The sequence below is a fragment of the Trachinotus anak genome, unplaced genomic scaffold (genome assembly GCF_046630095.1).
Source record: "Trachinotus anak isolate AG129_WGS33_773 ecotype Australia unplaced genomic scaffold, CSIRO_AGI_Tana_v1 ptg000005l, whole genome shotgun sequence".
Lineage (NCBI taxonomy): Eukaryota > Metazoa > Chordata > Actinopteri > Carangiformes > Carangidae > Trachinotus > Trachinotus anak.
The window spans coordinates 2,290,991-2,314,845 of record NW_027273856.1 but is presented as its reverse complement, the minus strand read 5'-3'; the positions used below and the strand labels follow the sequence as shown (position 1 = coordinate 2,314,845).

General features: G+C 40.1%; 3 protein-coding genes and 1 non-coding gene across 6 annotated transcripts; 3 read left to right on the top strand and 1 right to left on the bottom strand.

Annotated features, from left to right (window-relative positions):
- Window positions 1-2,160: 2,160 nt before the first annotated feature.
- zdhhc21 (zinc finger DHHC-type palmitoyltransferase 21) lies at window positions 2,161-9,149 on the bottom strand. Of its 2 annotated transcripts, none has more exons than XM_071477674.1 (8): window positions 8,992-9,149; window positions 8,086-8,262; window positions 7,760-7,858; window positions 7,426-7,537; window positions 6,754-6,892; window positions 6,424-6,540; window positions 5,607-5,650; window positions 2,161-5,230 (listed from the first exon to the last, which is right to left on the bottom strand). In XM_071477674.1, exons 2-8 carry the CDS (start codon window positions 8,237-8,239, stop codon window positions 5,098-5,100), a joined length of 798 nt encoding a protein of 265 aa, XP_071333775.1. In that variant the 5' UTR covers window positions 8,240-8,262; window positions 8,992-9,149; the 3' UTR covers window positions 2,161-5,097. The 2 variants fall into 2 exon arrangements, with proteins under 2 accessions (XP_071333775.1, XP_071333776.1); XM_071477675.1 differs by having other exon boundaries at window positions 8,086-8,241; window positions 8,992-9,083.
- A 568-nt stretch (window positions 9,150-9,717) lies between these two features.
- plaa (phospholipase A2-activating protein) lies at window positions 9,718-15,689 on the top strand. The gene is made up of 14 exons (XM_071477668.1): window positions 9,718-10,027; window positions 10,465-10,658; window positions 10,784-10,884; window positions 11,108-11,228; window positions 11,625-11,792; window positions 11,963-12,098; window positions 12,331-12,500; window positions 12,628-12,779; window positions 12,857-13,076; window positions 13,222-13,287; window positions 13,370-13,441; window positions 13,739-13,846; window positions 14,663-14,833; window positions 14,991-15,689. The coding sequence occupies exons 1-14, from the start codon at window positions 9,879-9,881 to the stop codon at window positions 15,557-15,559; spliced, it is 2,397 nt and encodes a 798-aa protein (XP_071333769.1). The 5' UTR covers window positions 9,718-9,878; the 3' UTR covers window positions 15,560-15,689.
- Window positions 15,690-16,070: 381 nt separating this feature from the next.
- haus6 (HAUS augmin-like complex, subunit 6) lies at window positions 16,071-23,555 on the top strand. 2 transcript variants are annotated; one of them, XM_071477667.1, is made up of 16 exons: window positions 16,071-16,555; window positions 16,719-16,814; window positions 16,905-16,983; window positions 17,356-17,488; window positions 17,673-17,817; window positions 18,823-18,885; window positions 18,966-19,023; window positions 19,276-19,449; window positions 19,880-20,076; window positions 20,250-20,379; window positions 20,585-20,687; window positions 20,795-20,855; window positions 21,290-21,434; window positions 21,552-21,650; window positions 21,957-22,092; window positions 22,278-23,555. In XM_071477667.1, the coding sequence occupies exons 1-16, from the start codon at window positions 16,413-16,415 to the stop codon at window positions 22,997-22,999; spliced, it is 2,484 nt and encodes an 827-aa protein (XP_071333768.1). In that variant the 5' UTR covers window positions 16,071-16,412; the 3' UTR covers window positions 23,000-23,555. The 2 variants fall into 2 exon arrangements, with proteins under 2 accessions (XP_071333768.1, XP_071333767.1); XM_071477666.1 differs by having other exon boundaries at window positions 20,792-20,855.
- Window positions 20,922-21,052, top strand: LOC139622243 (small Cajal body-specific RNA 8). The gene has a single exon (XR_011691176.1). It is a non-coding gene; the product is annotated as a small Cajal body-specific RNA 8 (non-coding RNA).
- Window positions 23,556-23,855: the final 300 nt, after the last annotated feature.

The following is a 23,855-nucleotide window of genomic DNA, read 5'->3' as shown; positions in this document are numbered from 1 at the left end:
ACGGCACTGGCTGGGACTGATATTAAAACTGGTTAATTTAAAGACACAGCCATGTGTCAAAAAGCACAGTGGGCACTTAAGGAGCATATTTGTCTCTATTTGCTTAAAGTATCTGTACTCCTTCAAATCAACTATATTTCAAAATACTATAAAGCACCTACATCAGGATCAAGCACCAAGCATAATCATAAGGATGGTATTAAACATTCGCTATTTTTTAGCTATTTGACAACTATGTTTTATCAAATTTATTTTTGTGTATTTTTGAGATTCTTCACATATAGGGAATTGACAAGGTCCTTGAAAAAAGATATGGGTCCGTTTTATCACTGGAATAATTTAATTTTGATTAAAAAAGTTGTGAAAATAAATTTCTTATCTGTGGCATAAAAACAATTTAAAAGACATCCTGTATTAACATATGAACTCTTAACCAATTATGTCATCAGTAAGCTATATTTTAAACTGATCAATTTCTTGATCACAGCCGTCATCCCGCTATCCGCAATGTTCAGTGAGATTAGTTTGCCATAACATAACTGTAAGAAAATCGTGACATAATGTAAAAATGATCTTGATCTCATCAACTCAAGAAGACTGAGGTAACAGTGTTGTGGCTGTAGACAGTTCAAGATTTTGGTTGGTGAAGTTGGTCGTGCAATACAGTCTCAGTATGCACGTTTGTGGGTGTGTGTGTGTGTGTGTGTGTGTGTGTGTGTCCAGAGCTATGTTAAAAACATGTAACCATTTTAGACAACACACATAGACTGCGTTCACGGATCATGCACACATTACGTACGCCTCACTGAGACTTAAGAACTTTTGAGGACAATGACCATTTGGTTTGAGGCAACTGAAGCAGCCATGGGCTCTAATTGTGACACACAGTAATTGTACTGAGAGAAACAAACAGCAAGTGAAACACTTACTGACTTTGATGTTGCTGAGACAAGCATTTACTGAAAACTGACTGAAAATTAGATTTTAGATTTTTTTTTTTTTTGTTTAATTTTAATACATCATGTCCACGTAAGAAAACAACTGTATGGTATCATTTCATATGTATAGTAATAGTTTGCAGTGACAGTTAAACAGCTAATTTTGACATTTTGACTTGTCATAGGAAGAAAAGCATACATTTTTTGTCTCAGCCAGGCACATGAATACTCAGAATAATAAATGAACAGAATAATAATTAATCACAGGGGATGCAGAACCAGCACTTGTGCTTTTGATAGAGTAAGTTTGCAGATAATATTTTACCTAGGTTCCACCAATGTTTGTCGAGATTGCATATAACGCCTAAAGTTGGGGAGGATTCATAACTGAACAGTAAATCAAGGCATAAATGTGTGGTTTTGTTTGCCGTAGTTGTGGGTACGTAAGCCAAAAAGGGTCATACTTGCATTTAAAAAATAGAAAAAAATATAATTTTTATCATCATCAGATTTTCACGAGATAATCAACCTACTATCACGAGAAAACAAAGGGTTGTTTCCTTTTATTACTTCTAATGTTTATCGGAGATCAGGAGTGCCATGCTGACATGCAAATGGAATTAAGACGACTGTAAGTCATTTCAGCTAAAAATGTAATTCCTTGTGTTTTCTCAAGATAACAAACTAAATCAACTTGAGATATTGTCATCAGGGCATATTTACAAATATGGTCTTTCTCAGCTTCCATATATGAGTAATCCTTGATCTGACATATTCGGCTTAAATCAGTTACAGTTGTGAAGATGCCATCTACGCATGCTGGCATGGCACTCCTGATCTCTGATAAGAGGTAATAAGATATAGTAATAAAAAGAAAAAACCTTTTGTTGTCTGGTGGTAACAGGTTGATTGTCTCTTTTTACACTCTATTATAATTATCTTAACTTGTCCGATAACCTTTTACAAAATTTTGTTAGGTTTGTTTCTTGATTCTTTGTTGGTACAGTAGCTAAACAAGAATACAGATCTACTGCTCCTTCCTGGACTACGCTCTCACAGCCAGGTCTCCATTTAATAAATGCTGTAGATGAAAATACTGACCTCACATGCTTTACTAATTTCCTTCCTCATTTCCATAACAGGGAAATAAACGCTTCAGCTGCAGTCAAAATTTAAGTTTCTAAACAGCAAGTTAAAAAGGACAAAAGGAATCAGCTTCGACTTATTCAGAATCTAATTTATTAGAATATGAATACCTATATGATATTTTCTATAATCACAATTAATACACTTTTCTTAGATAATTAACTGAAATTGTAGACATAAAGATATGGATAACATATTTCTGGTGTATTAATTTAATTCACAAAACTGAACTGTTCCAGTGTTTGAGGTCTGATTCAAATAAAATAAAGCTTGAAAACACATTCCAAAAAATAGCAATTGAACAATGTGAACAAAAGAGCACAGATCCAAACAGAGAGCCCTGGGGGACGCCAGCTAGTAGCTGTGGAGGGAAGTGAGCACAGCTTCTCTGAAATGTTCACGCCTCCAGCTTTCTGCAGCTCCTGACTCAACAAATTCATTTGAGCCTTTGCCCTGTAACTAACAACATGAGGTCCTGTGGCTGACGTGTTGTTGACTGAAGATATGCTTTACAACTACACACAGCAGCTACAGCAGTATTAATCTTGGCTGAGGTTACTTAAGTACTGACAAACAATCAGTTATCACCGGTTAGTGAGTCAAGAGTGAAACCCATCGATCCAGTTTATATACTTCACAATACATATCAGATTTTTTACTACTGTTGTAACAATAAAGATGGCTTTACTGACACACAATGCTTATTGCTTTCAAAAATTATATTAAAAAAATTCTTAATGAGATTTATACGTACCCCCTGCTTTTACTGCCAATCACACACATTTACCCACCCATTATCAAACCACCAAAAATAAAATACAAACACCCAAGAACCTGAATCTGAGTTATAAAAACCACTGAGTAAAGTTATCAACACACACTCATGCAAATACAAACAATCTGATTAGAGGTATGAATAAAACAAAGGATACACGACAAATAAAATAACTTCAAGTGACTTGCTTCTGAGATAGATGCAGTAAAACAGGCAAAAATCAGTGCATAATATTGAACCGCTACCTTCAGACGTTTGGTGAAACATGCATTTACTGAATGCTTGCTGACTATTGCAACATTTCCCCCTGTCTTTGGCTTGTATGGAGGCCAACATGATGATGTTGTACTGTGAGGGTAAAAAGAAGACCTATACAGGCACTTAAAACTACTCGGATATTGTTTCCAACGCATGGCAAGCTTTGTTTACGTACAGGTTAAGCTAAGGGATTGCCAAGTATTACAGACAATGACAAACACGCTATGCTAGAATTATTATGCACTGAATTGTCTCTTACTGTTTAAGAATTCAATAAAATCTCTAATCAGTACCATAGAGTTACACCAAAATCACCATAAATACATTTTCAGTGCTGTGTCAAGTCTTAACTAGCTGTATGCCACAAGTACGCTAATCAGCTTGTGTTTGGGTTATTTGTTCATTCGCATTTAAGAACTAACTATGTCAGCTGTAGCACTAAAATGATTAGTATACATCACAAATGATTTTGTCCACAGTATGAAATAAAAGATGTGTTCAAAAGTCATCTGTGCCAATGTTTAAGTGCTATGGTTGATACAGCAGGTTTAAGCTAAACAGTCCGATCTAAGGGACTAGGTTGACAAGTAAATACCATTCTCCTGTCTGTTTGGTAAATGTGCAGCTATAGCAAACAGCCAGTTATCTTAGCTTAGCATTAAGATTGGAATTGAGGGGAATCCGCTAACTCGGCTCCGTTTCAAGGAAACCAAATCTGTTCTACGGCTCACTAATTAACATGTTTATGTAAAAATACAAAACTGAAATGTAAAAAAGACAATTTGAGGTTGTACAGGGAATTTGTGTCTTTATGTCATTCTTTATGCTAAGCTCAGCTAAACTGCTGCTGGTTGAAGCCTCATATTTAGTGTACAGACATGAGAGTGGTATCGATCTTCTCGTCTAACTCCCAGCAAGAGAGAGAGCGTACTTCCTAAAATGTCAAACCACTCCTGTAGGATTAACAGAGGGGTTTAAGTGGTCTTTGAGGACAGTATGTGATACAGAACCCCATCAATAATGTCATGACATTGATTGGCTGTGTAATTTTTGTTATACGCAGAGAAACAACTTGATTATACAACAGGTTGGCCCACGACAGATACAGCCTCAGGTTAATAGTATGGACTTGTCTCTAAAATTTGGATTATTGCATTATGGCATGGTGTAGTGTTAACTGCTTGTTAATACATATCTTCAGAACCGGCTGGTTATTCAAGTGATCAACTTTGTTCTGTGGCTAGGCTTCATAAAACATCACTTCATAGATAAAACGATCACAGAACAAAGCAAGGAGACATTCATGAATCATCACATGATCACCATTTAAAGATCCCTTCACTATTCACAACAAATTTGCCCACTGGAAGATCACCGACCAGAAAACATAAAGCAAAAGCATTGCTCATGCGTAACAAATAAAAAAAGTACATAGCTAAAAGAAACAAGGCACAAACTTTATACAAAAAATTGCCTTTCTAACAGACACACTGGAGTTACCCTAGTTCTGTCTGTAGTTGATTAAAGGTCAGCAGTGAAGGCTCTTTTGATTAAAGTAACCTGAGAGGGGTCCCTTTTTGCCAGCTGCTTTCAGGTGAAGACTTCCATCCTTCTGATGCAATTAGCCATTAAAAGTGGTTTCCAAATGCTGAAAGTAGCAGTCACAGTGAGTAAAAAAGCAACACTTTCCCGTCACTTCCAAAGGTGTTTCTTGACCCTGTTTACTGCCAGTCTGGGTCTTGTAGAGAAAGGCAAAAGAAAACAAAAAAAATAAAATAAATAAAAACGTGACCAAATAAAAAAAAAAAAAAAAAAAAAAGCTTCCAGTATCCAATGACAAACCAAGACTGCTGCCCAGTTCCCATAGCACAAAAGAGGACGGTTAAGGCGAGCAGATGGATTCTTAAAGTGTGTATACAGTGTTTCATCATGGCAGCCCGTACCATCTGCGCAGGCAGGAGGTAGCGTAGCCCTACCGACCTACACGTGGGTGCGGAAGCGGTGACCGGCTTGGAGCGGCTTCCTGCTTCGGAGCGGGATGAGCCACAGGAGTTTCCAGCGAGTACCGCAAACTTCCGTGAGTGCCCACTGCCAGGATCTCTTTGAGCCATATCTGCAAAGAGGAGGGAAAAAAAGAGGTAATCTTTCATGTTGATATGTGTCTTTTGGGAGCATTTTAAAGGGACAGTTCAACATTTTTGGAAAATTAGCTTCATTGCCTTCTAGCTGAGCTGAAACAACTGATACCACTTTCATATCTCTGTTCAACATTAAAGGGACAGATCAGGTTATTTGACATGGGGTTGTGTGAGGTCATGCATACTCAGTGTAGAGCTAAAGGTGCAGGTAATACACGGACTATGTATGACTGCCTCACACAACCCCACGTCAAATAACCTGAACTATCACTGTAAGTCGGAGCCAGCAGCTGGTTTACTTAGATTAGCTCAGTGTAAAGACTGGAAACAGACTGGGATGAGCGGACTCACATTTCATTTGAGAACTGGGCCATTTTCTCAATAGTGGTAGTATCCTGTAAGGGGGACAAAGCAGAAGTCAATGCAAGATGAGTGGATCATTACATAAAATAAGCTCCATCATGATGATTCAGGGCCTTGAATAAAGTGTGACATGATCAACCACAAACATGCATTACATTCATGTGTTTCTCTGTATTGTGAATTATCTCCTGTTGACAGCTCCATCAATTGAAAACTTTTATCTAAATCAAAAGTTGCTGTTTCCCATCTGACTGTGACAGCTGTATACAGATGTTTCAAACATTACAGCTGTGCCAAGATTCCTGATCAAAGCTTGTGAATTACTTTGGCTCATAATAAAACAAATTTGTTGTTTCACCAAAGATTTTATGGATGCAATTCTTCATATCTTTCGGGTAAATGCGGTCACTGACGGGTTATCCAAAAACACTTGCATATCCACTCACGCACACAGCCTAAACCCAGACTTTCTCTCGTTTCTTCTCTATTGATCCCTGTGTTACTGGCATTGATTGTTTTATTTTTATGCCATGCCGTTCTGTCTGAAGCTTCGTGTGCTGCTGCCTTGCTTGTCTTTGAAAGGGAGAACTTGCTTTCAACAGGACAAACATGCAAAACGATGCTGTAAATAACAACCATCATGCTAATGTTTCAGATCCTACAAAATGACTCTGAACAGTTACATTAGCTTGGAAGTGTGTGCTACACTCTGCTAAGAGAAGATATAATTACATTAACATCATTGGAGCAGAAAATGTAATTTGAAACAAGATAATAAGTCCTCTGGTCATGGTTCAGTACTCACAGACAGGATGCCTGTCATCTGGGTATAAAACAAGCTACTCATGCCACCAAACATGACCACACCCATGAGCGCTGAGACTCGCAGCAGAGCCAGTTCATGGCGTGTCGTGAACTTCTCCTGGCAGAGGAAAAAAGAATGGCAACCCTTTAGTGTCAAATGCTTTTATCTGAGTCAAATATTAACTTGTTTTACCGGTGCTTTAAGAAAACCAAATAAAAACAGTGACAGTCCAAACTGCTACACACACACGTCTGAGATGTGGTCTGTAAGCTCCACAAACATTTTCTGTCAACTGAGGATAACATTTACTTATATCGCAGTAGAACATACCTGGTCTAGTCCCGTCAGTGGCTGGAAGTAATAGTATTGGCAGAAGTCCAACACCAGGGTGAACAAACTGAGGACCTGAGTGTAGAAGCAGAGCTGCAGGAAGAGCCAGTGGTTGTCTTCTCCCACGCAGTTATTGATCCTGCAAATACACTGGATTTAGCAAATGATCTTGTATACTTTTTGTGAACATCAGTATATGATATGATATGATCTGGCAAGAAAGACAATGTGTTTTGGGCAAATATTCAACATCTTTCATTAAGTTCATTTTCGTGACAAAAAGAATCAGTTTCCCGACCATGAGTAAAAACAAAATGAGGAGTAATAGGTATCATCAGTTCATTACACAAAGAAGAAAAGCGGTCAATTTTGGTGTAAACTAGAAAACTGTCTGACTTTGTAGTAATATTATATTACACACTACTACTATACTACTATTATTACCATATTATGTATTATATTATACTACTATATACTACTATGTATTACTATACACTTCTACTACATACACCATACCACTGATATTGAATACAAGCGAGCTATTGGCTGTGTAAACTCTGATGTTGGGTTGCATAACTTTGAAATCTGCATTTTGGACGTATTCTTATTGTTTTTATTTTTAAACACTCGTTTCGATCAGCTGTAAGCTGTGGTCCGTGTCAGTATCCTCACCAGGGACAGTGGTGGTCCATCCTGCGTACACAGTGGCCACAACGACTGCAGTGGTGGGACCTTTTAGGTCTCATTAAGTTGCACTTATTGCACAGCTCCCAGTGCTCTCGCTCTGTGACACAAAGACAAAGATGACACAACGATAATTACCTTCAAAGCTATCTATTTCATCCTAGGACAGATATTGCTATTTTGAACACGTTCACTTTAGATTTATGAATAAACAGTAAAGAAATGCAATATCTGACACACTGGAATGATAACAGATGACACGTTTTTGCTTTATAGGAAGTGGTAAAGTCAGGAAGTAAGATGGGCTTTTCTGTTTCCGCACCAGAGTGAGGTATGTGGGGGTCCACAGGAAGACGACCGGGATCTGCTGTTGAAGCTCTGACGAGGGCCGCTATGCAGAGTGCTGATGCTATGTAGTAACCTGAAGAAATACACGATGTTTAATCTATTTATGATCGACACATTTTCAATCCAAAGTCATTATAGTGCAGGTTTTTAAGGTCATATTTTAATATCTGTTATTTTTTGTGTGTGGTTCTGCCAGAAATTCTCGTGACTTTCAGTTGCCCCTCAGAAATAGGTTAGGCACCTTTATTAATCTCTCATGTGTCAACAAGGAACTGATCCAGTGGAAACAAGGACACTCACAAACAACTGTGGCCCAGGGGATGTGTCCTTCATTGTAGTGTGGAAGCAGAACCAGCTTAGGAATGAAGAAAGTGTTGTAGAGCCAGATCCCAAATACCATACTGATGCACAGCCAACCCATGGGGTCCACCACAAAGTGCAGTCGAAGCTTCATGGCTGCTGGGACTCCGGGGAAACCTATAGTGCACCAAGCAAACAGATACATATGTAAATATATGGTTGATGATAAATAACATGGGTGGTCACCTGCTCTCTCACACATGCTTAGTAAACTTGACAGACATGTTTTACAATGGCTGTTTTCAAATCTGCGTGTGAGTCATCAGGTGCCATCAGTTTGCAGTTGTTTAAAATTATGTGAATTATCAATTACAAAGCTGTGACAGTTTGCCTCAAGCCCTGCTACATGACAGTCACAGCTTTCCTGTATTTATGAGTGACCGAGGGCAAAGCACGATGACTGAGATTACTATTGTCTGACATGTACTGAAAGATTAGGTCATGTTTGCTGGAAATTTGCATGAGATGAAACGTTAACACAGGCCTCACTAGTTTGTTATAAAGCAGGTGTCTGTAAACATGCCCAGCCTCCACAAACCCCATCTGCACTTTGCCATGATCAGTATCTACTGATCTCATCCAGTCTAGATCAGCATAAAATGGCTTCATATCAGTGCCGGTGTGCACTAAAAACCTAGTTATTGTCCAACCTCGCCTGCTCCATCATTCATACTACTGATAACACTGACAGGCGTGACGGGCTTGGCTCTACAGCCCGGCTGTGTTGTTAGCTAACCTCAGCGGGCTAACCCAATTTAATTCACTCGCCTTCATATACAGATGAAAAAACACAAGGTACGTCGCGTCAGTCACAATTTCATCGTTACAAAATGAAAAAATACCCACTTTTTGTTGCTGTCCTATTCAGCGCTCGTATCAGTGGAGACACTTCCTCATCCGAGCCTCTGTGGGCTGGACAGGACCAGTGTTTTGTTACCTGCAATAAAAAAAAAACACATTTCCGGTTGATTTATGCTCACAAATAAAAGGACGATAGCGATACAATAAATAAATAAATACATATTAATAAAATAAACGAGAGGGGAGTATTTGACAATATAAAGCACGTGCTACTGAGGTATTACATACATGTGCATATGCGAAATTATCATCCAGCATTTATCTATCTATCACATATCTGTCTATCTCTCTGTTTATGAGAGTCCAGCTGCAGACTATGATCTGATTTTCTTAAGGTCCACACAGAAACTAAACCTTTTGCACCACATGACCTTTGGTGGGACATAATGGGTGCTGAGATCCTGGTTTATCGCTGCACTTCTTTTTTCGCTGACAAATTTTAGGCTTTTATTTTACTGTCAACATCCCCGGTTTCCTGTTGTAGCCTGGCTGTTTGCGGCGGCTTGATGCCACAGCTGTGGACAGGTGGGCGGTGGACCGGCTCGGAGCGCAGTGCAGCACCGCCGACCGAGAGCCGTCTGCTGCCACCCTGTGACGAAGCCTGGTAAACACATGTGCGGGCAGCCTGTCGCTCCCTTCAATCATTTTTTTTTTTCTGAATACACATTCTCATTTGTAATGCTTGTAAATTACATTTTCTCATGTTAAATTTTAATTAAATGCAATTTTTTATTTTGTTTGAATAGTTAATGAGGTTAATGACGTATTACAACTTCCGCTAGCATTAGCGGCCGGTGTTTGTGGTGTTTGTTGACAGCAACCCCGCTTAGCATTACGCCGCTGTGGTAGTTTCGTTGTGTTGTCGGGGGAAAATGGCATCGTCTAACTCATACAAACTCAGGTGCTCCATCCCGGGCCACGAAATGGATGTTAGAGGACTAACAGCTGCTGTTTTTCCAGAGGGAGCTTTCGTGTCTGTGTCTAGAGACCGCACCGGAAGGGTCTGGGTACCAAACTCAAGGTAGCTAGCATTAGCCTGCTAGTGACTCACTGATTGTGTTGATTGGCTGCAACTTATGCGAGTTTATGAGTAATCTTGTTCTCAGGAAATATGTTCAGATCAAGAAAATAGAAAGCCAAATAACAACCCTCACTGAAGTTATTTACTACTTATAAATTTGTGTCATCTTTGGTGGCTAAGTTAGCTAATTAGCGCATTGCTAACGTGTACTCAAATTAGCTTTGTCATTCATTCAGCTGTAACTCTGTTTGCACTGCGCAAATGTTGAGTAACTGCTGAAGTTCAGCAGATTTAGAGTGGTTTATGTCTGTTGTCTCTCAGTCAGTTTACTAAGCCTTCTTACAGTTATCAGCCGGACAACTGTCTAGTACTTGTTCCAACACAAGTAAATCTGTTCACTTAAGATGTCTCTGCTCTCTATCCCCTCCCCTTGACAGCCCAGACAAAGGCTTCACAGAGATGCATTGCATGTCTGGCCACTCAAATTTTGTATCATGTGTGTGCATCATTGCACCCAGTGAAACATATCCACGAGGACTCATTGCCACAGGTGGGAATGATAATAACATTTGTGTTTTCACACTGGACCGACCACAGCCCTTATTCACTCTCAAGGGTCATAAAAATACAGGTGAGTGGTGCTGTACTATACACTCTGAGTACGTAAACACACCCATAAGCATCTTTTTTGCTCTAAACATCACATCAAGCATGTCGACAGTCTGGTTCAAGTTTTCTAACTTTTGATCTCCTTAGTTTGCACTCTGTCATCTGGGAAGTTTGGGACACTTTTGAGTGGCTCCTGGGACACCACAGCAAAAGTCTGGCTCAATGAGAAGTGCATGATGACCCTGCAGGTATGTTGATGCGTCTGTGATGGTAAATCTTATTCTGATTTTCCACTGGTAGAGTGTTTCCATAAGAGGCAGTAAGTAAATTGTTGATCTTTGGCACAGACTGTGGTTGACATTTGCAATTCCACAATAATTGACGTTGATTATATCTATGCCACTGTAACAAGCAAATATGTGATTAGGGAGTGTAACAAAGCATATTGTCTGCTTGTTCATTTTGCCACAGGGCCACTCTGCAGCAGTGTGGGCAGTGATCATATTACCTGAACAAGGTCTCATGCTGTCTGGATCAGCAGATAAGACCATAAAGCTTTGGAAAGCTGGACGATGTGAGAAAACATTTACAGGTGAGTGTCTGCATATGGTTAACATGGGTAAATGTATATATTTTTTTGTCTTTGGTTTTTGATAAGATCTTTGTGTGTTCAAAATTGTGACTGGCTGTTGATACGTAGAATTATTTAGAACTTTTTTGGGTTCATTTTTTAAAAGAGTAACAGTGTCAACTTTGCCAGTGTTTGTATATCTAGTTATTATAAGCAACACACCCTAAAACGTTTTAATCGATTTTAGCCAACAAACTTTGTGGAGAAACAACAGTTACATAAAAAAATTAAAATGGTAAATGATATCTTAACTGGACATTATGTGGACTATATGCAGAACATTTGTATGAATGTCCAGGGACTATATATTTATGACCCATGAATACTAATAATAGTCTTATTTTTCTTCCATTTTAGGCCATGAGGACTGTGTAAGAGGACTAGCAGTGATCAGCAACACTGAGTTCTTCTCCTGCAGCAATGACGCCAGTATTAGAAGGTGGCTGGTGACAGGCGAATGTGTACAGGTCTATTACAGCCACACCAACTACATCTACAGCTTAGCCGTCTTCCCCAATTGCCAAGGTGTGTTCATTTGTATTAAAAGTTAAAGGCAAATGAAAGATCTGAATAAGAGACATGTAATGTGTGTGTAACTAACCACTTTTGCTCGGTTATTTATTGAACCAGCATCAATCTGTTTTCCTGTTGTTCCTAGCGAACTCTGACCACAGACTGGTGCTTTTTTCCATCAGATTTTGTAAGCACAGGAGAGGACAGGACTTTGAGGATATGGAGGAAAGGAGAGTGCTCTCAGACCATCCGCCTGCCTGCCCAGTCTGTCTGGTGCTGCTGTATTCTACCTAATGGAGATATCGTCGTTGGAGCCAGGTAACAGAAATGCATTTGGCTTGCTTAGTCCATAATCATTTCCCTGATCAATTCAATTCTCCATTTGTCAGCCTAAATATTTAAACATCCTTTTCTTCTACTTTTCACTGCTTGCATTTCTGACATCACATATTTTTATGTTGCAGCATGCAACATCATTTAGATTCTTAGGTGAACATTGTAATGGTAAATAGTTTTGTGGCTAATTTAAATACTGCCCCTCTGGCCACAGTGATGGCGTTATCCGTGTTTTTACGGAAGCTGAGGACCGCATGGCGAGTGCAGAGGACCTACAGGCCTTTGAGGATGAGCTCTCCAAAGCCACTATTGATCCCAAGACGGGCGACCTTGGAGACATCAAAGTGGAGGATCTTCCTGGAAGGGAACACCTTAATGAGCCAGGTAAAAAAAAAAAAAAGACATTTATAAACACAGACATATATAAAATCACTGCATCTGGTTCTGTTTTCTGATAGAGAGAATTCACCATTTCTGCATCAGGATGGTTTTGTTTGCTTATTTCCTCCAGGAAATCGTGATGGACAGACACGGCTGATTAAAGATGGAGAGAAGGTGGAGGCATATCAGTGGAGTGTCAGTGATGGCCGCTGGGTAAAGATCGGAGATGTGGTCGGAGGCTCAAATCAACAGACCTCCAAGAGTGTGATGTACGAAGGAAAGGTAAGGCCGCAAGCTTAGTGATGAGGAAAGGAACACTGAAGGAGAGCAGTCAATAATGACTCCTGATCTCCCCTCAGGAATACGACTACGTCTTTACCATTGATGTGAATGAGGGAGGGCCGTCTATGAAGCTGCCTTACAACGTGTCAGAAGACCCCTGGCTGACAGCGCACAACTTCCTGCAGAAGAATGACCTCAGCCCCATGTTCCTCGACCAGGTTGCCAATTTTATCATAGAGAACACCAAAGGTCATGTGGTGGGACCAGCCCAGCCCGCTGGTGGTGATCCATTCACTGGTGAGACCAAAAGATAGATACCTGGGCTTGTTTTTATACTTGGGTATTGTGCTCTCTAAGCTGTACATTTTCTGTATCTTCATCACAGCATTTCCAGGTTATTAGACTAAATTATCCTGAAGTGTTTTGTCTTCTCATGTGACAGGAGGAGCTCGGTATGTCCCAGGGTCTTCTGATGATAGGCCAGGCTTTGGAACTGATCCCTTCACAGGTACAATATGTTTACCAAAAGGTTTTCCACAATCTGATCATCACCAGAGATGTCATTTCACAGCTGTGCTTTTACTCCACAGGCTCTGGTCGCTACATCCCGGGGTCTGGTCCAAACACAAGTGCTCCTGTAGGCGTGGCAGATCCCTTCACAGGTGAGTTACTTACTGAAGGAACCAATGAATTTCAGACAACTCACCATGAACTCAAGACAAACCATACGAACACTCTCGAGCAAAGATAATGAGCTGATGAGGCTTGTGTCTTGAATTATGACCAGGGATCAAATTGTGACATCTGTCTCATCTGAACTCATCAAATACAGTCAACCCAATAGAAAAACAGACCCATATCAGTTGTCTGTACCTTATCTGAAAAAGTCACAAGGAAGTTGTGATTTGTTTTCAGTCCTTCAATGTTGAGTGTCAAACTCGTTCCTCTTTACCTGGCAGGTGGAGGTGCCTACTCTTCAGCAGCCCTCAAAGAGACGGCAACCAACATCTACTTCCCCAAGACTGATGGTGTAACTTTTGAGCAAGCCAATACCACACAGATCATTGGTAAGCATTTTCTAGGCTTGATGATGTGCAACTACAGTTTACATAAAGCAATGCTGATTGAGTTGTAATGTAAAGTGCCACAAGATCCACACGTTGACCAAACTGTTATGTTTTTTTCATTTCACCAGACAAGACAATATAAACTTTTTCATTTGAAATCATGACTCATTCAAGAAGCCACAACACTTGTGAAGCATGTCTATGTAGATTCTTCTCACTTAAAATAAAGCATCAAAATCTCAGCTGGAATATACATTTAAAGATGTGGTGTGCCATCTGACATCAGAGCTATGTCAGGACAGACATAGACAAAACATCTTTATTAACTTTATTAATCAGCTTGGAGATTCTGGAGACTGAACTACACCTATAAATTTTTCTTTACAGGCTGTGCAAAGCATTTACTCATTTTTCACCATGAATGATGGGATCCTACATGAACATTTTTTTCCCTGAATGTTAGAACAGTGTAAGCTATGTCACGTTAAATATTTCTTGATCTATGTATTTGTTTCTTTGTGCTCTTCTCACTGGTTTGAAATGGGCAGTGCTCCATTGGGAAACAGTGACGCCACATATCTCTGTGCACCGATCAGGATTCTGCAGCATTTGGGCAACATATCTTATCCCACAACACCACAATCCTGATGAAGCAAATTCACTTTTAAAAAATGGATTTTAACTCAGAGGCTTCAAAAGTAAACGCCATATATGCACTTCTTGTCATGAGGATATTGTACCAAAACACTTTTTCCACTCGGGTCATTAAAGTTTCCTACCTGTATTAGGGTAAGTGATTTGTTTTTTCCTCACCAGCCAAGCTGAAGGAGCTTAATGGAGGTGCCCCTCAGGAGCACAAGCTTTCTGAGGAAATTCTGGAAAGCCTCGAAAGGCTGCTGATGTCTGTCTGTGGGCCTAACTCCTCTGAACCTCCTCCAAACATTCAGCAGATCAACCTTCTCTGGAAGGCTTCCCGTTGGCCTGAAGGTACACAACAGCTTTCTAACCCAATATATGATGAGTTGATGATGGTTTACTTCCTTACTATTCATTGTTCATTGGTTTTAAGTTCCCTACAAAGTTAGGAACAATGTTCTCTAGTATATTATAGTTCACTGACCCTTTCCTTTCCCCTGGATTGTAGACATAGTGTTTCCTGTTCTGGATATCATGAGGCTGGCGGTGCGCCACCCGCAGGTTAACGAGAAGCTCTGTGGAGAGGCAGAGGGAGTCCAGCTGTGCAACCACCTGTTGAGCCTGATGAGGCCTGAGGGGCGTCCTGCCAATCAGATGTTGGCGCTGCGGACTCTGTGTAACTGCTTTAGTGGCAGACACGGCCGAGCCCTCCTCATGGCACAGCGTGAAACGGTGCTATCGCGTGCCGCTGACCTGGCCACCGTCTACAATAAGAACATCAACATTGCCCTCGCCACTCTGGTGCTTAACTACGCTGGCTGCCTACACAGCCAACCTGATCTTGAGGCCAAGGCCCAATGCCTCTCTGTTGCCAGTAGAGCTCTGGAGACGGTACAAGACAAGGAGGCTGTGTTTAGGCTGCTGGTGGCCTTGGGAACCACTGTGGCCTCAGATCAAACAGCCAAGGACCTGGCTCGCTCTTTGGGGGTCAACTCTCAGATTTCCAAGTACACATCAGTGTCTGATCCATCTAAGGTGGGCGAGTGTTGCCAGCTGGTTTTAAAAGAACTACAATGATGAATGATTAGACACAAAGGGCACTTCTTTCTTACTATTACTCCGTTCTGCTTAATCGGTTGTGGTGGAAACTTAATTATTGTATGTTATGCAATAAAAAAAATGGACAAATAAAATCTGCTTAGCCTGATTTTTTTTATTAATGTCACTCCTTTCCAAAGCCCATTGACCAATTTGTCAGGTATATGTAGGTTGAACGCTGTAACAATGATGCATAAATGTGTATGAAACGTTAACAACACATTATGTAAAGAAAAATCTGTCTTGCCATTAACCTTCACTAATGTTGGCTGTCAGGGGATCTTTGCATAACATTATTTTAACTAGTGACATCTAGCATATAAGGAATATCAGATACAAACCAACACCAAATATTAGTAGTTTAAGTTAAACGTGATAAAAAAGAAAGGGTGTAAGAGGTGCTTTGGGGACTAGCATGGATGTATTATACACCCATGGGGACTAGGCGTTATTAGCGCAGCGGAAGTACTTGTTAACAACATCCGGGTGACGTTTGGAAAAAATTGGCGGTTTGTGTTGGAGGAGCTGCATTTTCCCGTTGCCGATAGCAAATATTAGTGAAATGTATTTTAACAAATGTTCACTCAAACGTAATTACGGTTTGGCCGGATCTTAAAACTTGTAACTGTCCATGGCAGTACTTGATTAAATAACGGGTTGTTAAATGTATGCGGACAAACTCAAAACAAGTTAGAAAGCTAGGTCGGCTAGGGCTAACAGTAAACTTTGTGGCTAGCAGCGAAGCTAGCTGGCTAGCTGTTTAATATTAGCCAGGCTGGCTCTTTGACCAGTCATCTTCGGACACTCATACGGCTTCTTCCATCCCGGAATAATGGCGAACCCGGTATTGTTGCAGAAGAAGAATGGGAAACATCTGTGGTTTGCTCTTCTCGGGCTGGGCTTTCAACCAAACACTGCAACGTCGTCTGTCGCCGGCAAAACCAACATTAACGTTAAACACATCAACCTGGGACCGTGAGTCTGTTTTTATTGTTGGTGACATATTTAGCCCAACAAATATTAGCCAACCTACTAAGGCTGTACTCTTACTTTCATTTTAAGTTACAATGAAGTTGTCATTCGCAACACTCTTCACAGTAAACATTATTCTAACCAAGTGTTATGTTATTACCAATAGGAATATGTTTGATAAACCAAACAAAGATGCTTTCTACATAGTAACCCATTTCCTGTTGGAGAAACTCAACCCGACGCGATATCATGAAGCATACAGGTAAATTTAGACATAATCACCTATTGCCATTCCTATAGAAACGCGTGGAAGATCCACTGTGATACAACTTATGTCTTTGTTTTGGTTTAGGCATTGCTGGCCTGTTTTAAACCACAAAGCAGATGCTGAGTTCCGCAAAGTTACCTGCGCTTGGCTGCGAGAAATAATGGTAAGAATTTGAGGCTGTTTCACTGTTGGTTTCTTCTTCTTCTTCACATGTCACAGTGCATTTGACGGATTATATACTCCAGTTATGTTCTCACAAATGGGATATAGTGTCTAACTTCTCTTCATTCCTTTTGGCTTTCCTTTCATCCTTGTCAGCTCCTCGGTCTCATATTCTCCTCACATGCTTACTGTAAAGATTTGTGTGCAGTATTTGTACAATGTATAAGTGACCTAAATCCACATATAGATAAAGTATTGAGGTGTAATTATGGCCTGTAATTATCACACAATATATTTAAATTCACAAATAGGTGTTTTGTTGTTTAGTTTATGATATAGAGGTTTGACAGTCATGTGTTTTTACTGTGTGTAGGATGAAACTGCAAATGCAGGATCCAAAGTGGTTGCATCCTTGTTCCTCTCCCCTGGAGGCCCCAAGTTTATCAGCTTGATGCTTCATTTGGCCAATCATGTCATGCTGCAGGAAATGAAGACATTTACCACAGGTAGGTCTAGATTAGAAATCTGTTTGTTCATTACCAGAAGTAATTATTAACAATCTGAACACAACCCTGAAGTGTAGCATGACACAGCAAAAGCCAGGCTTTCTTTCATCCCGTTAAATTGAATTTGACATGGAGGTAGGATGCAAAAAGACTAGCGCTGAATCCTGAATATTGTCATTGTCAGATGACAGCTGGGTGCCTGAGGCTGCAGCGATGCCCGCTTCCTCTGTGGACATGGCAGTAAAGAGACTTAACCTGATGAGTAAAAGGTTTTTGAAAGCTGCAGTGGATCAAGATCATTTTCTCCAAGAGTACCAGAGACAAGCCCAGTAAGTCCTGGGAGGTCAAGCTCCTTGTTATTTCATATTTACATAGGCTATAGATAGATAGATGCTTTCTGCTTCACTCTTACAACTTACCTGACAATGAAATCCAGTTTATCTGACTTGCTTAAGTCTGGCATTAACACAGAAAAAAATGTGTTATAACATTTAGTAAATATATAAAAAAAAGCCAGGATCACTTCTAAATAAAACATAAAATTGAACTTCAAACCAGATATATATATATATATATTTTTTTTGCAATTACAATGTTTCATTTACTCTTAATTTCTAGATTCAGAAATAGCAATAGTGTTATGGTCAAATATAATGCAATGCAGAGGTCATATCTATTCATTATAATAGTCATTCAGGGACACAAGAGCTCCAATAAATTGTGTTAGTCTGTTTAAAGGTAACACTTCATTAATCTTTTTGTCATCCCCTTTTCATGCTCAGTTTAGACTAATTACCATGTTGAAAATGTGCACAGTATTAAATATTATTTAATAATTCCCATACTTAATTAACTGTATGGCCTGTTACTTTTAGTATGTCGTCACTGTATTTCTACTACTTCCATTGCTTCTTATTCTATTCTTGTGTGGTTATGTTGGTTGGCTTCTACCTTGTTGAAAATTATTTTTTACTACTGCAGTTAACTTATTGCCAGGGGTACTTTGCTTTGCTCAAGTTATATTAAATACACTGCTCTTGACATTGCATGTGATTGGTTGTTTCAAGCCACACCTGTTTGTGTGCACTAATTGGTAAACCCAAGGTTAACAAGGCCAGTTGGTGGCTGCTGGAAGGTGTTTGCAATCAGTGTAATTAAAACCATGTGCACAAACAGCCACATTATGTTGCAGATTCGAGAGGTTTACATCTTAATCATGTATTTGCTGTGGAGGAGTTTGTTTTATGGTAATTTGCTTTGCACGTTGAAGTCAGATTCTCCTAGCTTTGGTAATTTTTTGTTTGAGATGTTGTCTTTTGTTTTTCCTCTCGAAGGCTTCTGGTGAAGTCTGTGAAGGATATCAGAGAAGAGGGTACCAAGTATGATGAGCTGCTCAAGTATGTATGACTTTTTATTTTCCTCCATACTTCTGACTTGCGTTGTTTGGCAGATTGAACAAATTGGACTCTATTTTCAGGCGTCACAGTAGTGATTCTGCACAGGAGGGAGCTCCTCCAGCTGAGAAAACCAAAAAGGTATTTAATCTAATAGCAAAGACCTACTTTCTACAAAACACAAGACATAATTTGTGCTCCCTGTGTGTTGTTAATATATTGTAACAGTGCTAATCACAAGCTTCCTGTTTCTCCACATTAGTTCATATTATTGCCAGAGGTATGGTGGGGCCTTAAATTCTAAAATCAAGACAAGTTTTAGAAAGATGTTGTTCTTTGCTGAAACCTTGATATTTGTTCAAAGAACTTACACAAGTACTTCACTGTCCAAAGGTGCGCTCCTTGTGGTCAGCCATTGATGAAATGCTCATGACGACCAAGGAGGAGCAGAATTCAGTGGAAAGTGTTTTGAAAGGGGATGTAGACCAATACATCCTTGATGGGACCGATCGAGTCCTCAAAATTCCCCGGAGATTGCTGGAGAGAATTGAGAAGCTCCCACATCAGGTGAGAGTGAAGATAATGGTCCAGTTTATTCTTTTAACTGAGGTCTGTTAAATGTATGTACACAGCACATTAGATTCTTTTATAATTACTACTTTGATTCTTCAGTCTATAGTTAAAATGCACAATACACATATCACACCATCAAATGCTGTCATATCTTCACCTATTTCTAATTTATCCTATGTTACATTGCACTAATAAAGGAAAAGAAACCTTTAAATATGTCATCTCATTTTGACTGAAATTTCAATGGAAATCTATGAATGCTTGATATAAGTGTGTGTGTGTGTGTGTACACACCAGCAATAAAAAGATATCGAAATAGTGTGGCTACAGGGGAAGCGCAAAAGCCATTTTCAGGCCAAGCATTGATGTACTGCAGTGTCACAGTGAGTCTCACGTTGGGCTGTTGTGTATGCATGCCTTCCAGTTGAGCTCAGGGAATGTGTATGAGGCCGGCCAGCTGAACCTCCTGTGTGTGCTGGAGCTGGCGAAACACGCGCTGCAGATTCTCAAGGAGGAGCGTTGTCAGGTGTCTCATGCCCCCAAGCCCCAGCTCAGTCCTCAGCAGCTGCAGGTGAAATGTCAGCAGATGGCCCGTGTGCTGCAGGACCTCAACCTCATCAGGTAAACATTAACCCACACTCATTTGGTAGAAAGATACAAGCTTTTTTATTAGATGTTTGAGCTATTCTGGTTTGGAAACTGCAATGGAATTACCTCAACAGTATCTGTTGATTTGAAGTTCAACTTGAGTACTAGTGTAGTAACCTCCCTTTTTTTTTTTTCTTCCTCATCAGACAGAAGATTTCCAAGGAAGAAATTCCTGAGGTTGGAAGTACCATCAGGGAGCTGGAGGCTGAGTGGGACAGGAAGTGGATGGATACCCTCAAAGTCACACCCCTGGTCTCTTTTCTGAATGAAGATCCTGTGAGTTGTCCCTGGAACTACTTCAGTCCTTAGAGCTAGTTGCTTTAGGCAAAGTACACAGTCGCATATGTGTGACAGCTAAATTAGCATGCTGTACATTGTGACTGTCTCTGTTGTTGGAGATCATAAGCCTCACCACAATAACAATGTTTTCACTGTGTAGGTGCAAAACTTGATTTTTTTTTATTTTTTGGAATCTTTTTAGGCTCTTGGCTTCCTCTCACCAATGGCTCCACTGTCATTTGAGCCAGCGGTTGAAGCTAGTTACAGTAGTAGTGTCTTCTCCCAGTACCCTGCTAAACTTCTTGGTAAGCAGAATCATATATTGCAGTCAGTACATCAAGTTAGGTAGTAGGTTTTGTTTGTAACTGTACTATCTGTGTACAATTTTTAATGTGTTTTCCTTTTTCAGAGGAGAAGCCAGCAGATAGTAAATCACACAAAGGCATCAATTCACCTTATTCTGACCTGAAAATGTAAGCTTAATGACGACTTTCTCATAATGTATTATTTTAAGTGTGGTGTTTGGTATTGATTTGTGTTGGGAGGCAGATACCTGGGCAGTCCTGAGCAGTGCTCTGTCCATCACTAGTCCTCCCTACAGCATCCGTGCTCTCTGATGACCGTGGCGAATTGAGGGAAATCGCCACGGACAGATACGGAGCAGACACTATTTCTATTTATAGCTTTAAATATAGAAAATGGTTGTATAGGGACATAGTATAAAATGAGCTTATGCAGATTTTAGAGCAGAGGGGAATTAAAACCAACTCGTGGACTAATAATGAAATGCTGAAATATGCAGAAGATGTAAAGACAGACTTCTGTCATTTCAGTAGATAAAACTGTAATATCATGTAAAGTCTTAATTTACATAAGAAATAATGCATATTTTGTCTCTTTGAAAAAGCTCTTGCCCTCCAGCAGCTGAGAAGACTGAAAGTCCTGTTGTCACCACTGAAGCGTCATCGCGAGCGAATACCTCTCTGGACTGGCTTTTCGACACACCTCCATCCCCTCCTCTGAGGGCTCCACCTGTACCACTACCACCTCAGGCTAGTGTTATATTTCAGCTTACTTCTGTTTTGAATTAAGCTCTTGTTTATTGGAGTAACTCCACTTGAACTTGAGTGCATTAAACCATATTTAACAAATCTGTGCTTGTTTTTCAGACCAGTGTTAGGAAGACGACTCGCGTTCATCCAAAAGCGGCTCCCATGAGAACCAAGACTCAAATATTGGACATGGAGTGCGATAACCTTGCTGATCAGGTATAGTAATGACTCTGTAATGATTAATGGAAATGTCAAAAGCTGTGATACAGGAGCTTACAAATCATAAGTGCTTTGTCCAGTTATGGAGTAAGTTTAACATGACTGCATTTTTTTTTTTTTTTTTTTTTTTTTTTTTTCTTTTATATTCTATTTTAGCATTTTTTTTTTGGTTTTTTTTTTTTTGTTTTGTTTTTAAGTCTGGAATAAGGGAATAATGTCCATGAAAATTCTAAACTAGTGGCACATTTCTGGAGACTCATTCATAATTGTGTGTGTGTGTGTGTGTGTGTGTGTGTGTGTTAGTTTGCAGATGCTGTAACTACAACCAGCCCCTCAGAAGATAGGGTCAAAGGTCTGGACCTGGAGGGCCTTCTCAGCAATCTTCATGGAGATCCCTTCTCTACTCGAAAGCAACTGCCACGTACACCTGAAAGCCTCAGTAAGTCATGAGCTGTTGTTTAATTCAGCTTTCGCATCAAGGGAAAAGCATGAAGGCTCAGCTTATTAAGAATGATTTGTGGGGTGTGTTTTTCCTTTGTTTAAAACATTTAAGGAAAAGTATCACGGTGATGTCAATTCTTCCTGTAGTGAGTAAACTGACTTTATCTTTTCTGTTTCCTCAAGTTATGGATGTGAAAAGCTCATGGCGGAAGGCAGTGGAGGAAGACAAAGCAGAGAAAATCCGACGGTCAGCCAAGTTTGATGACAGCATAACAGGGTGGCTCACTTCCCCCCAGAAGCCTCACAATGTGTTGCTGAGCTCCAATGCTCCTTCCCAGAGTGTCACGCCTGCTGTCACAAACCACAGCAGCCCCCCTGTCTGCCCGCAGGGGGTTTTACTCAAGTCCACTCTGTTGTGGGACACCTTTAACACTGAGGCCCTTGACAGCCCGAGTGGCACAGGCAGCAGTGCTGTCCAGTTCAGTCTTGAGCATGAAACTCTCCCTGAAATGCCGAGCTTTGACAGTCTGCTGAGCCTTGATGACGAAGCAGTGGATATGAAGAGTGAGGAGGAGGAGGATGTGCTCCTCATCCCCTCCCTAAAGACTGAAGCAAAGCATTCACCGCTAACTATGGCTCATCATCGGAGTCCGATCCAGCAAGCATGTGATGGCAGTTCCTTCATCGAAAGCAGGAAGAGGACACCAGAGAGCCTCGTGTCAGGTCACATGGTTTCTGGTTTGGACAGAGACTGGCTCATGGAGCCTGCAAAGTCAGTGGAGTCCTCAGACAAGGTCTTCTCACTGGACCTAGACAGGCTGGAGACACCCTCACCTCCAAAGAAACAGGAGTACAGCCTCCCAACACTGATCACATTCTCTCCCATAGATGACATGAAGTGTTAACTACATTCACATCAAGACCACTTTCCAGCCTTTATCGTCTTAAACTGTCTGCCTTGATTTTTAATAGACATGTAAGTAATGTTACAGATATTTGTTCAAATAACTGTACATAGCTGTGAAATAACTTGCCTTTGTCACATACTAATGGAGTCTGTGCATGAGTTTATTGGTTTTTAATTTAAAATAGTGATATGAACTGCTTGAATAAAATTTTTTTTTTTTTTGTTCATTTGACAGTCTTAGACAGCAATAGGGATCTGACTTAAGAGTTTCATAAGTTTGTTGCTTATTCATTTGTAAGAACTGCTTGTCCATTAACACGATGGATAGCAGCAGTGTTTTTGAGTGAAATGAAAACACTTTCCTTTTAACATTTACATTGCACTATTAGCACGTTTCTGTACCATGTTAGATGCTAAAATATTTTTCTGTGACTGCAAGAGGAACCAAGCTCAGTCAGGTTGATGACAGTAGTGGAATTTTGTGAGAGAGAGATGTACTTAAATATATGTGTCAGATTGTTTTTGTCAAGGTGTTAATAAAAAGGTTAACTAATGATTGAAATGGCTATGAGAAGCCTAAAATTTGGCCTCCTTGTGTATATTGTCATAGTTGTGGTTGTGTTTCCATTTACATGTTTATGTGTATATTGTTGAGGAACCAAAGGATGCAGCTTTCACTTGATTGAGTGTTGTTGCTGCTGCAAGGACTGGTCAGAAAACGGTTCAGCAAGTGTTAATGAGCTGTACTTCAGTGTTAATGGACACACAAGCTCAACACTTGATGAAACTATGGTCTTTATTGTTAGTCCACCATATCAAATATGTGCCCCTGTCATCATGGTCATATTCTTTTC